General features: G+C 37.5%; 1 protein-coding gene across 1 annotated transcript in view; it reads right to left on the bottom strand.

Moving 5' to 3' along the window:
- The window catches only part of PDSS2 (decaprenyl diphosphate synthase subunit 2), a 287,396-nt gene that overhangs the window by 57,316 nt on the left and 216,472 nt on the right, over positions 1-13,608 (bottom strand). The window contains exons 5-6 of the mRNA XM_036767627.1: positions 6,785-6,958; positions 5,712-5,843 (exon numbers count right to left, since the gene is read on the bottom strand). Coding sequence (XP_036623522.1) covers positions 5,712-5,843; positions 6,785-6,958 — 306 coding nt within the window. The remainder of the gene's footprint in view (positions 1-5,711; positions 5,844-6,784; positions 6,959-13,608) is intronic.

Raw genomic sequence — 13,608 nt, 5'->3', positions numbered from 1 at the left:
TGGAGTTGGATTCTGTAAAAGGCATTCCTGCTTCAGGGATGGGTTGGATGAGATGACTACTGAGGTACCTTCTAGTTCAACAAGCCTATGATTTCGAATGTTTACACTATCAATATTCATTGTAATTTGGAGAGGAAGGGAATTATCATCTGAAGCATATAGCATTAGAATAGTAATCAGAATGGAGAAGAGCGTGTATGAAGACTCCCTGAATAGGCACTTCTTTTCTACATGTATGTTTCATAAAAAGAAATGGGAATTGTTATTTTCTTGTGCATTCATACTGCCCTCAAACACTTAACTTACAAGCACAATCAAGAAGAGTTTATTATGGATTTTTGAATGAGAAGTGAGACTGGAATGTCTGGTAACAAGTAAGCTGTATGTAAGAATTTGTAAGACTTAGTAACAGATTTAGTAAACTTACGATTAGTTATAATGGTGTCAGAATGTCACAAACCCATACAACATTTCAGTACTTTTAGGAATAACTAAGACAACATAATCACAATTTTTATTTCTGCAGTGGCTTACAGTGGAATCAGATAACTAGAGAGAGAGATCATTAAAAATCCAGGATGCCGACCTGCAGTAAGTGGCACCTATGCTCCCTCAGAGAGACAGAGTCCTGCAATTCTTTGAAGATGCCCACTTTCTTTTATTGGGAGTCAAAAAGATAAGTAGCTAAGGACTTCACCTCCCAAAGGGTGAATTACTCATTCTCTACCTGTATTGCTACATATGTGTGTGTGTGTGTGTAGACATATATATATGTCTACACACACACACACACACACACATACACACACGTACTTTCCCTCATGGCTACAGGCTGTCATTTAAAATTAAGTTATTATAGCCCTATACTCACTAGTATCACAGAAAGAACAGTGTTAATAGCAAACAAATACATACAAACAACTTCAAGGCCACCATGATGCCTGATCATTTCCCAATGTCCACTTCTCAAAGCGCTATGTAAAACAGGGTAGCCATAGTCTTGCGTTTGTTGTTGTTGCTCTGAGGCAGTGAAGGAGGTAAGGGTGGAAAGCAGACATGCTCAATAGTAAAAGTACCAGGGGATAAAAATCTCTCCGGCTTCTCAGATGGCATAGTGGGACACCATGAACACATGACTTCTTCCTTACCAGTATAATTAGCCACTAATCTTTCTCTTGCTGTAGTGTGAACCCCAACGGGTAATGGAAAAAGACAACTGGATCAAGGACAGTGAGATCTAAGAACAAATTTCGGCAGGCAGCAACCATAAAGGCTGGACCGGCTGAAATCTACATAAGCGAGGTAAATATTCTCATGCTAAAATTTTCTATTCTTTCTTTTACAACAATCAACCAGCAAGAATTTATTTATTAAGTCAATCAATCCACAAGCTCGTAGCAACAGTATACTATATGGCAGGCACCATGCTAACCCCTAAAGATACAAAGGCAAAATCATAGTCTACCCTCAAGAAACTCATAATAAAATAGTGGAGGCAAAGTGCAAATAAGTTTATATATAACAGATGTATGGATTATTATCTCAGAGAGAAGGCACTAGCTAGGGACCTGAGGGGTAGGGCACTGAAAAGCCTCCTGCAGAAGATGGGGTTTGATCTGAGTTATGAAGGAAGCCAGGAGGTGGAGGTGAGGAGAGGGGGCATTCCAGGCATGGAGAACAGCAAATACTTGTAGTAAGAGAAGATGGAGTGTTGAGTGTGAGAAACAAGTAGGCCAGGGTAATCAGACTGTAGAATGTGTAGAATGAAGGAAAATATAAGAAAACTTAAAAGATCGGAAGAGATTGGATTGTGAAGGGCTTTAAATGCCAGACAGAGTAATTAACATTTGGTGCTGGAGGCAATATGGAGTTACTGGGACTTACTGAACAAGGGGTGATGTGTCAGACCTGAGCTTTAGTTAAATTACTTTGGTAGTAGAATGGAGGATGGACTGAAGTGGGGAGAAACTTGAGGAAAGGAGGCCAATGAAAAGTTACTGTAATAATCAAGGTGAGATTTCCTTAAGACCTGTACTAGACTATGCGACTGGAGAAAAAGGGAGATACTAGAGTGATGATGCAGATGAGAAAAGACAAGACTCAGCAATGGACTGGATATGTGGGGTGAGTCTGAGTGAGGAGTTGAGGACAACACTGCAGTTGCAAGCTTGGGTGACTGAGATGGATGGTGTTGCCCTGGAGACTAACAGGAAAGTTGAGAAGAGGAAGGATTTGGGGAAAAAAGATAATGAGATATGCTTGGGGCATATTAAATCTGAGATGTCTATAGGACATCCAGTTGGAGATGTGCAAAAGGCAGGAGAAAGATTATGGTTGGATGTCTGTAGATCGATAGATAGATTTGGGAATGATTTGCATAGAGATGATAATTGAACCTACAGGAGATGATGAATTCATGAAGTGAGATAGCATTGAGGGAAGAATATTCCAGGTGCCTGAGATACAAATACAAAAAAGAAAGAAAAAAATCTGTACTCTCAAGGATAAAAGATGTCCCTATTACTAATCCTCCTCTAAAGAACCTTTACATATGTATTTTTCTTTTTACTTTGGCATTTGATGGATCTGTAATTTCATTTGTGTGGATACTCTCTACTTCAACAAAGATCATGCCAGCTCACCCAGGGGGATTCTTGTCTGTGTCTTCCAATAGACGGTGTACCCAGTGCAGCAGAGGCCTCCTTCTTGTTCTTTCAGTTTCACAGGTACAAACATACCACATCTAGGCTATTTATCTACTCAGCCTCATTTTCATTACACAATCCCGTTCCAGTTATACATTTCCTTGATGCTGAGCCAGTACGGTGTAATGGAAAGAATATCTGGAATTGGAATGCTTGCACTGAAATACTGGCTCTGCTACTTTTATTTTATGCTTGTGACCTTATTAAGCAACCGCTATGTGTAAGGCACTGTGCTAAATCCTGGGGATATAACGAGGATAAAAGACAGTCCCTGACCTCAAGGGGCTTACAATCTAGTGGAAGAGACAACATGCAAAAAAATATACAAAGCATGCTATACACAGGAGAAATAGGAAACAATTAATAGAGGGAAGGCACTAGAATGAAGAGGGGTTGGGAAAAGCTTCCTGTAAAAGACAGAATTTTAGCTGGGACTTAGAGGAAGCCAGGGAAGTCAGGAGGCAATTGAGGAGGGAGAACATTCCAAGTAAGCAGACCTCGGATTCTTCTTCAATAAAATGAGGGTATTGTATTGGATTACCTTTAAGGTCTCTGATTAAAGCATAGATTTGAAGCTGGACAGGATGTTTGAAGACATCTACTCTGACTCTTCATTTTATTTTTTTGGTTTTTGGCAGGGCAATTGGGGTTAAGTGACTTGCCCAAGGTCACACAGCTAGTACATGTGTCAAGTGACTGAGGCCAGATTTGAACTCAGAGCCTCCTGACTCCAGGGCCTCTACCCTACTGGACTCTTCATTTTACATGTGAGGAAACTGAGGTTAAAGGTAAGCAACTCCTCAAGTGCACACAGGTAGTCAGCACCAGAGCTCAGATCCCCTGACTCTAAATCTAGCCCTCTTTCCGCCGTATCAGAGGCTATGACACATGCTTTTACATCATGTCTTATGTACAAGTTATCCTTGGCAATAGAGCACAATCCAGATGTCCCGAATGCAAATGTCATCATGTTTGGATAATTTGTAATTTGAATTCTTCTGAGACTATATCATTCAATGATCTGCAATCCTAACACATCAAAGGGAAAATGCTAGCTTGAAAGAGATGGACTTTTGCAGCAGCGTTCTGTGCTGGGATCACTGAAAGCACGGTATAATCTCTCAACATTATCCAGTCTTGCCTGGTGTGGCAGATATTGAGAGGGCCTTGAAGCCAGAAGCTGGTTTCAAGTCCTGTCTCTGACACCTACCGGCTCTATGATCCTGGTCAAATCGCTTAAATTCTCAGTAACTGTACTCAACTTTCTAAGATTTTAAATTATAGAGAAGGTGTTGATCTGCTTTGGCAGAAGAAGTTTCTTTACCTGCATCTCTTTACCAATGAAATCACAGGTTCAGTCCTTATCTCTACCCAGTCCTCTCTCTTCCTTAATTCCAGGCACTGGAAATGACTACCTGTCATTTCATTAGTTATCTGCCATAATGAGATGACTGTCCAGATGCATATCATGATCTGGGTAATGTATTTTTCATCTACTTTCCTTTTTTATTTTTTTTTAAAGCAAATATGGCTTGACAGATCTGCTGCTTTACTATAAATTTCAGCAAGGAGTCTTGAGACTTGATGTAAGCAGTGCAATGTCATCTGAGAACAAGAGAATTTGGAGCACCTCAGCATCCTTGGGAAAAATGCCCTTTGTTTGGACTTTGTGCAGGACCCATTTCATGACACTGTTGAACAACCCTGGTGAAAATATCTCTCAGTGAAAACACTTTATTTTATAAAATCATAAAGGCTTTGACAGCATAGTACAAGCTTTGGCAGGTTCCACCAACCTTGAAAAGAGACCGTTATCCAAGGAACATCTTATTTAAATTCAGAGAAGCTCACCACCAGAAGGCTGACCATCATGTGGTAAAATGTTTTTGACCACAGCAACAAGGCACAGAAGAAAGAATGCTGGATATAGAATCAGAGGACTTGGGTTCAAATCCCCATTCGGCTGGTTACCACCCATGTTCCCATGACCAAGTCACTTAACCTAGGTGGCTCTTGGTTTCCATCTCTGTAAAATAAAGGAGTTGGACCATATGGCTTTGAAGGTGTCTTCCATATCTAAATCTGTAATCCTATGAAGATCATCTCCTAAAGCAGACAATATGCAGGGAATACTCATGGTAACAAAATCATGTATTGTGGAAGAATGGAAGTATTAGAATTTTACATCTAGATCTACTGTCATTTATAAGGGCAAGTGGGTTTATTTTCACTTAGAAGTATAATGTCAGCTCCTGCTCTATAAAATTTAAAAACATTAGCATGTAATATTAACATAACACAATTAGAGCAAGCAACATTATACATTTCTGAATTGAGTTTTTTTTTTCAGCTGCCATAAAGAATCCTTCAACAATTTTAAGCCACAGAATCTAATGATGTCTTAGATAAGAGGAAAAGATGTTGTGTACCTCAGCTGTTGATACAACAAAGTAGTTCGCAAGAGCATTAGGGGATGATGTTTAAGGCCCTTTCCAGCTCCAAAATACTAGGATTTCTATCCTCCCCCTTCCACCTCCATCTCTTTTTCTTTCAGAATGCCTCAGAGCTCACTCAGGGTCCTAGTTTGTTTTAAAATAACTCAATGAGTTGACAGACGGAGCTCCTGGAATTCTGCAGCCTGTGCTAGAGTCTACAGATGGGAAATTGCAGTCAGTTAAAGGGTGGTGCTATTACCATAGAACAATTTTTGAAAGCCTTTGGAAAAAAAAAACTGAATTAATTAGCATTCACCACAGGCACTAGCCTTGTGTTGCAGTACTCCGGGACTTAGATAATAAGAGAATGCAGAATTATAATTTTCTGACTTTTAAATGACAATGTTTCGATTCATTAAAAATCTAGGTTTCTATGAAGAAGAAATTGTACCTGCTCCTTGACAATGCTCTCATACAATGGAATGACAGTGTTTTAAGCCATCATGAAACATATATTGAAATAAGTCAAACACTACTAGCATCACTCTATATAGAATTAATTTTAGGTTACCTCTCTGATCTGCTTAATCCACATTTCTCTTCCAAGAAACTCCTGATGTAAGACTACAGGAGCTGAATTTAAATTAAATGCTATGGAGCCACCGCACTTTCCTCTAATAAAAGGCTGGAGGTCAGAGTTTATCTGGAGAGAATGGACAAAAAGAGTTATGTTAGAACACTGTAACCTGAAACAGTTATAACTAGTATATTTTAGTCATGAGAAGAGACATTACTGCAACTGAAAAAGACTAAAGAAAGGACTTTTTAGATAAAAATGTTTTGTAGATGAATGTTTTGAAATATACTAACCTTCAAATTCATCAGAAGCTATTTTTTCCCCTTTATAATTCCCTTCTAGCTTTTATTTATTTTTAAAATTAGAAGCAAGGATTTGGGAAACATCCTTTCTTGATAAAATTCTACATATTTTATAAATATTCTCTTCAAATCCGTTTAGTTTTATCGCAAGAGAAAAACTCACCCCCACCCCCCATGAAAACTATTTTCTCCAGTACGGTGCTTGAGTAGCATCTGTGAGATATATACTATTAAATATATTTGGAAATTACAGATTTAAAAAAAATGAACCCTGCAACTGCTAATCTCAGGGTGTTTGCTTTAATTTTGCACATTAAAAAGCAGCAATTAGAACTAAAGCGTTTTCATTTTTCTCAATGTACCTCTAAGCTTTCACTAACTTCCCCCAATTTCTAATTTGCAAGCAGCCATAAAGGAATAATAACAAAAACTTCCATCTTCTTGTGAATGTCCTTCCAATTTTGTGAATGGCAGCATTACTCATTATTTCATAATTTCCAGTAGTTCTGTCAGGAGCCACTTAAGGTAGTAGGAAAAGAAAGACGTTCCAAATATGGTGTAAATAAATGATGGTTTTTTATGAAAAGTACATACTATCATGCTATACTGTCTATATTATATAACAGATAATGATTACATGATTGATGAGTCTTAAGTACATGCTAAACATTTTTGAAACCTAGAAGGTCATTAAGTACTAAAAGGTTTCCCATATGTCATTTTAGTTATTTAAACACTGGATAAAGAGAAAGGGTGTGCCAATACCTTATGACTCATAGACATGTGCTTTCCATACTGAAATGCCATATCCTGGACCTCAGTATCATGCTTTGCTAATTCCATTGCAGCTTGGCAGCTTTTTGCTAGCAAGGCACTATGGGAGAGGAAAATCTGCTCCTTCCAAGTCGATATTCCGATATCATCTGTGATACAGTTTTCCTGAAAATGCAACAAAAGCCAAGATGAAAAAGCTTAAAAAAATTTTTTTTAAGTGGCTCAAATGTTTCAGCTCTTGAAGAAGATAGGACTGGGCAACAAACACCACAAACTATTTCTCACTTTCAGGTGATAAAAGGAAAAATGCCAAGACTTGACCTCAAGTAAACCAGTCACTGCTTTTAAAACAATAGAGAAGGTAGAAACTGAAGGAAATGTTGTGGTAAATGTCAGTTTCAGAGCCAGGGAAATGTTACCTTTAAATGGATATCCCAGAACAAACTGAGTAAAATGAAGCAACACGGTGGGGCTCAGAACCAACCTCTTTGTAGACAGAGTTCTGTTGCATTCCCAAATCTATGAAACCTCGTGTAAGACTGCAACTACCAATGAGAAAGAAGAGGACAAGGGAATCATGAAAAAAAAATCCTCTGGTCCCACAGTATAGAAGGCATGGAGTATTTCATACAAATACACGAAGGCCAGTTGCTATATTAAGACATGGGGGGGGGGGTGATTGCGTGCTTTCAGGTAATCTATGGATACTTGCTTTCATCTTTAAACTATAAAAACCATAAAGTTCAACATAAAGCAAACTGAAAAAGAACTATTATTTGAAGTTTAATCCCATACCACAAACTTACTTTAAAACCCTGACCAACCAGAACCCTTAATAATTATTATTTTAAAAAAATACTCATTTCCACTTTGAAGGGGAAGAGCAAGTATGAAAATAAGTTTATACCAGGGATTTAGTCCAGGAAGCAACACCTCCTTTTAAAAAAAAAGTGCTTTCTGGGAAGAACAGGAAAATTACTGGATTTAGAGTCACAAAGGTCTGGGTTCAAGAACTCATCCTGTCACTTATAGAGTCTGTGATTTCAGGCAGAGCATTTAACGTCTGCAAGCCTCAGTTTCCTCAACTGTAAAATATGGAGGTCAGATGAGAGGATGTTGAAGGTCACTTCTAACTCTAGCATTGTGATGCTATGATTTTATATTCTGGATCTTAGCCTATAATTCAGTTCAGTCTTTTACAAAGGGTGGAGAACTTTTAATTTAGGGTTGAGATCTGGTGATAAATTCAGTTAATCTTTCTTATGACTATAATAACAAAGTTGCATCATAAGTATTATTTTTGAAAGGAGTATACTAATAATTTATATTCCCACAGTGCTTTAGCATTTAAAAAGAGCTTTCCTCACATAATTTCTGGGAGGCAGGTAGTACAAATATCCTTTCAACAGATGAGAAAATCAAGTCTTGGACAAATAAAGTGACTTATCGATAGGGGACATGGAACGAAAAAATGAACTTCTGTTTTCAAATCCTGTGTTTTCACCACTACTCCAAGTCATATAAGAGGGATGCTATTCTATAAAAGTCAGTCTTTTGCTTTGTAAAATGAGATGACACACTTGCCATTACTCAGAGGGGAAAGTCAGCATATATCTCCATTGAACATGAGGGGGAGAGAGAGGATTTCAATAAATTTATGGTTCCAAACATTTTTAATAAAAACTTCAAGCCATGCTTATCTACTGTGTAATGTGTAGGTTAAAAAAAAAAAAAGAACAGTAGTAAATAGTAATGAGTTGTCTTTACTGCCCCCTTTGTTTTTTTTTGTCTTTACTTATCGGTCTGTATCTCACTCTTCCTCCCTCTATTCCTTTCCCTTTTCTTCATCTCCTGCCTTTGTGGCAATAATAGAGAACTGAAGTCCATTTTAAAATTATTTGTTTCCTTTATTAGGAGCTTTTTGTTTTCTGCTGTTACTTTTGAAAGTTGCTAAGTAGACTATTCTCTATTTTGCTTAAAAAATTTTTTACTAAATAATTTTTGGCTTGGTAGTCCTCATTTCATTCTTCTGTGGATCACCCACTCTCTACAGAAAAAAAAAAAGGATTCCCTAGACCTAACACCTTCTAAAATGACAATACTGTAAAATTTGAATTCATGTTCAGAATAATGAACCTCAGGCACTCTAAAATTTTTAATTATTAAAGAGTGACACCTTCAGCATATGGAACTTACCAAATCAGGAGACTATTACACTTGAGAAATTTTAAAAATAAAAGGTTTAAACAAAACATTTTCCAACAATCCTCATTTAGTTTGAAATTTCAACAAACTAGAATCTAACCATTGCCTGGTTTATTGAAGTATTATGGTATATTTATGAATACGATCTAAATAAACACTAAGCTATTATCTGTAAAGAAATTGGTAACAAATGAAATTTAATCCCTTCATTAATCTCTAATCTGTCTGTCATGTGTACATGCTACAGGGTGCTAGGTTACAGGGCAAAAGAGAGTATGTGACTAATGGGAAATGTATCGGAATTCTGAAATGCAAAGAAAACGCTAAGATGAGCATTACACTGAAATTCATTGCTTACTGACACTCCATTATACATTGTAGGCAGGAAGGTGATAGGAGCAAATATAATCTGGGTTTTATACGTATCTTGTAATATTGTATTAGATTTCTGTGCCATTTTACTAATATTTATTCTAGATTTGCTTTGCAGAATACATAAAAAGATCACTAATAGCATTTACCTCAATGGAATTTCTAATTTTTAGAAAAGAGCTATGCATACCTTCATGTATTTTTTTGCTCCAAATTAAATTCAATTATTTCAATGACCAAAAATCCATTTTCTTTTTCCTACCTTCCCTTTCTTTTAAAACCAGTTCTGGAAGAACAGAAACACATATGAGGTTTCTAGAACACAATTAGGGGTGGGGTTCAGAAGAGCATTTATCATTGAACAATTTAGGTAGCAAGAAAATTCCAACCATGGAAACCATTGGATTGTTCTCTCGTTCACATTTATTACACACTGGGATCAAGCAACACATGAGAGGCTTACAATGACCCAGCAAATAGGGAAATAGATTAAGGATCTTGAGATTTAAGGTCTCTACCACTGAACTACTTTATAACTTTTTAACAAGTCACTGACCTTATGCTCACACAGTTGCAAACCAGATAAAAGAAAGAAATTCAGAATGGCAGAACCATGTCAGAGGCACAAGAAGAAAGAACAGTAGATTTTATGATGTGAATAGAAAATGGAACTTAAGTGAAAAGCTGTTGGAGACATGAATTTAAAACAACCATCAAACGACAGACCCATTTCACAGGGATATAATAAGTCTGTGGCAGAGGTTATCTCGGAAGCCATTACCTTGAAAGACAGACAGGATGAAGAAATATACAAACATACATCTGTCAGCTTGTAATATAGTGTTCTTAATAAAGAAGCTGATGGTGAAATGTTGAACCCTTTTTTCTTAGAACTAATATTGCTCTAATGTTTTCTTTACAAATTAATGTTCCTAAGTTGCTAACTGCGTACACACTTTGCTGAAATGCCATGTATATCCATACAAAAACCATAATATATTCATACTTAACTATTTCATTACAAAATGTATAAGATACCTTCCATATTCATGGTGGCTCCATTCTGAATAACCCTTCAGAGAGACAAATGTGTGAACAGGCTGGATTATATTCTAAGCTCCACATTGTAAGTTACTGAAGTTAGAAGGCCAACAAAATTCTCAGAAAGGATTAGGTAGTGTAAAGGTGGCTCTGGCACTAGGAAGACTTGAGTTCCAATCTTGCCTCTGACACTTAGTAACTGTGAGATGCTGGGCAAATTCCTTAATCTCTCTACACCTCAATTCCCTATCTGCAAAATAAGGGGTTTGGATTCAATGGTCTCTAAGGTCCCTTCCAGACACAAATCTATGAACCCATGATCTGGAAGAATCTCTGAGATGGTTGCTTACTTTTACAGGGAGACTATCTTTGAACCTAAAATTGGAGTACATGGCCTAATTAAGGATTTGGGGATGAATTTATGTAAATTTGTCCATATATCAGTAAAAGTATAAACATTTAATCACAATTATGAATGGAATGAATTGTCTTTATTGAAAAGAATAAAATGAAAGCTACAAAATACTTATTGATATTTACGTTATTTTCATTATTCATCTACATTTGAAGTTGATGGCATATTGTTTGACTCATACTTCTTGGAAGAACTTGGCTTGTTTAATAATTATATATTCTTCATTTTTTTCATTTGGGTTGCCAAGAGAGATTTCATAGTCTTAATAGGTATCAATGACACGATTATACATACGCCTTTATGACTTGTCACCACCAAAGTCCTTGACTCTGTTAAACGGTTCAACAACAGAAATGGATAGGGTTTTATTAATGGAAATGACATAGAAGAAGATGTATTACCATCTGTTTGTCACAGTGGTCCTTTCCATCTGACTTCTAGCTAAAAACTCTCACATGTGTTTTCTCCTCCATTAGAATGTAAACTTCCTGAGAAAATTGACTGTTTTGATTTTCTTTTTCTATCTTTAGCACTTAACGCATTGCACACTCTTAAGAAATGCTTTTTCATTCATTCATTCATTCATTCACCTATCAGTAATTAGTCCTTCTGCCCATTGTTGTCGGTCCACTAAGGTATACAAATTTATATTCCGTGATGTTGCTTGATGCTTACCATGTCTTGCACCTTCTGATTCTCTTACAAAACCATAATGAAAAAATAATAACAGTAATAATAATAGCTACTATTTATACAGTATCTTAAGATTTGCAAAATGTTTTATAAATATTATCTCATTTTACCCTCACAGCCACCCTGGGAGGTAGACGCAACCATAATCCCCACTTTACAAAGAGGGAAACTGAGGTAGAGGTTAAGTGACTTGGCTAAGGTCACACAGCTAGTATGTGGAGTAGGATTTGAACTCAGGTTTTCCAGAGCTCCGTCCACAGTGCCACCCAGCTTCCTTTATGATATACTGTAGAGGAGTTACCTAGATAGTCTAACCTATCTTTGTCCTTTTCCACTTCTCAAACCTTGGCCACTCTTTCCAACACAATCTCTGCCCTACGCTCCTATGCCAATCATTGTCCTGAAATCACTTAGTACTGAAGTATGTAATGACTTGGCCAGGCCTGTGACAGAATCCTTCAACCTCTGCAACACTTACTGGCATATAGACTGCGACTATCTTCACCGTAATCTTTCTGCTTATGCTCATCATGTACACTATGAGATGAGATGACCCGGGGTCCCATGTTTCTTGTTGCCTTTAGGCACCAATTTCTTTGTTGGTCTCTCTAGTAACACGATGTGGAGATGGGCAGTGGCACATAAGATTCAGAAGTACCTGCCTGCCAAGCTGAAGAGGCTTCAGGGACAGTTAGTGACAGTCAATCAGTTGACAACTCACTCATTCAGTCAAGAAGCATCATATTCGAGGTTTACTGTGTGCCAGGCACTGTGCACACAGGCCTGAGGCCCAACCTAGGTGAAGTTCTGAGAGGCTACTCACGAGGTTAGCTGCAAGGTTAAGGATTTTTTGACCCAAGAAAATCCTGAAGACGCTCCCTTAAGTTAAAGAAGAGTTGCTACTACATCAATTGAAGTAACAACAAAACCGATGAAATCACAAATTTCTGAAATATTTAGAATTTATTGTTCAGTCATTTTCAGTTGTATCCATTATGGCAAAGATTCAAATGTTTGCCACTTCCTACGTTAGCTCATTTTTTTTTTGGAGGGGGGAAGGCAAGGCAATTGCGGTTAAATGACTTACCCAAGGTCATATAGCTAGTAAGTATGTCAAGTGTCTGAGGCCAGATTTGAATTCTGGTCCGCCTGACTCCAGGGCCAGTGTTCCACTCAGTGTGCCACTTAGGGTTAAGTGACTTGCCCAGGGTCACATAGCTAGTAAGTATCTGAAGCCCGATTTGAACTCAGGGAGAGGAGTCTCCCTAGCTCCAAGCCTAGAAGCTACCTAGGCCACCTAGCTGCCCAACAGTTATTCTTTATTAGAGGCACAGGGAAAAGAGGGCTGGAGTTGGAGTCGGATAGACCTGCCTCTGATCCATACTGTCTGTATCACCCTAGGTAAGTCACTTAGCCTTTTAGTGCTCTAAGCAACTCTAAGACTCTAAGTTGCAGAGAAAATGCCAACATTAGTAGAGAGTTTCCTCATTAAAGAGTCCTGAAAATCAGTGAAATATAGTCCCTATTCCTAGTCTTTGAACCTTATTTATGTCATGGACCTGTTCTCAGAAAATATTCTGTTATTACATTCCTAATTGCTTTTGGTTTTTTGGAGGCAATCTGGGTTAAGCGATTTGCCCAGGGTCACACAACTAGTAAGTGTGTAAGGCCACATTTGAACTCAGTTCCTCCTGACTCCCACAGCCAGTTGCTCTATTCACTGAGCCACCTAACTGCCCCTATTCGTAGTCTTTTAAACAGTTTAAATAAGCAAACAAACTGACCTTTCAAGTAGTATGTAAAACTCAAAATATTACAGAAATATGATTTACTATTAATACCAAGTAAAATTAACTATCTTTTAAAGTTGTCATGCGGTGCTAATAATTTGTATAGCTTCCACCCAAATTCTGCACAGATTTAAATTTAATACTATCCCTTCCCTTCCGACAAAACAAAAACCTACACAGATCTGACCCATTCTGAACTCGATGGCCTAGTTAATCAAAAATGGATACATTTAGCAACCATAACTTTTCTATCTTTTCTTTATTTACAGCAGCCTTCACATCATGACCTATTCTGATGC

Source organism: Trichosurus vulpecula, chromosome 7 (genome assembly GCF_011100635.1).
Source record: "Trichosurus vulpecula isolate mTriVul1 chromosome 7, mTriVul1.pri, whole genome shotgun sequence".
NCBI lineage: Eukaryota > Metazoa > Chordata > Mammalia > Diprotodontia > Phalangeridae > Trichosurus > Trichosurus vulpecula.
This window is presented reverse-complemented; position numbering and strand designations above follow the sequence as displayed.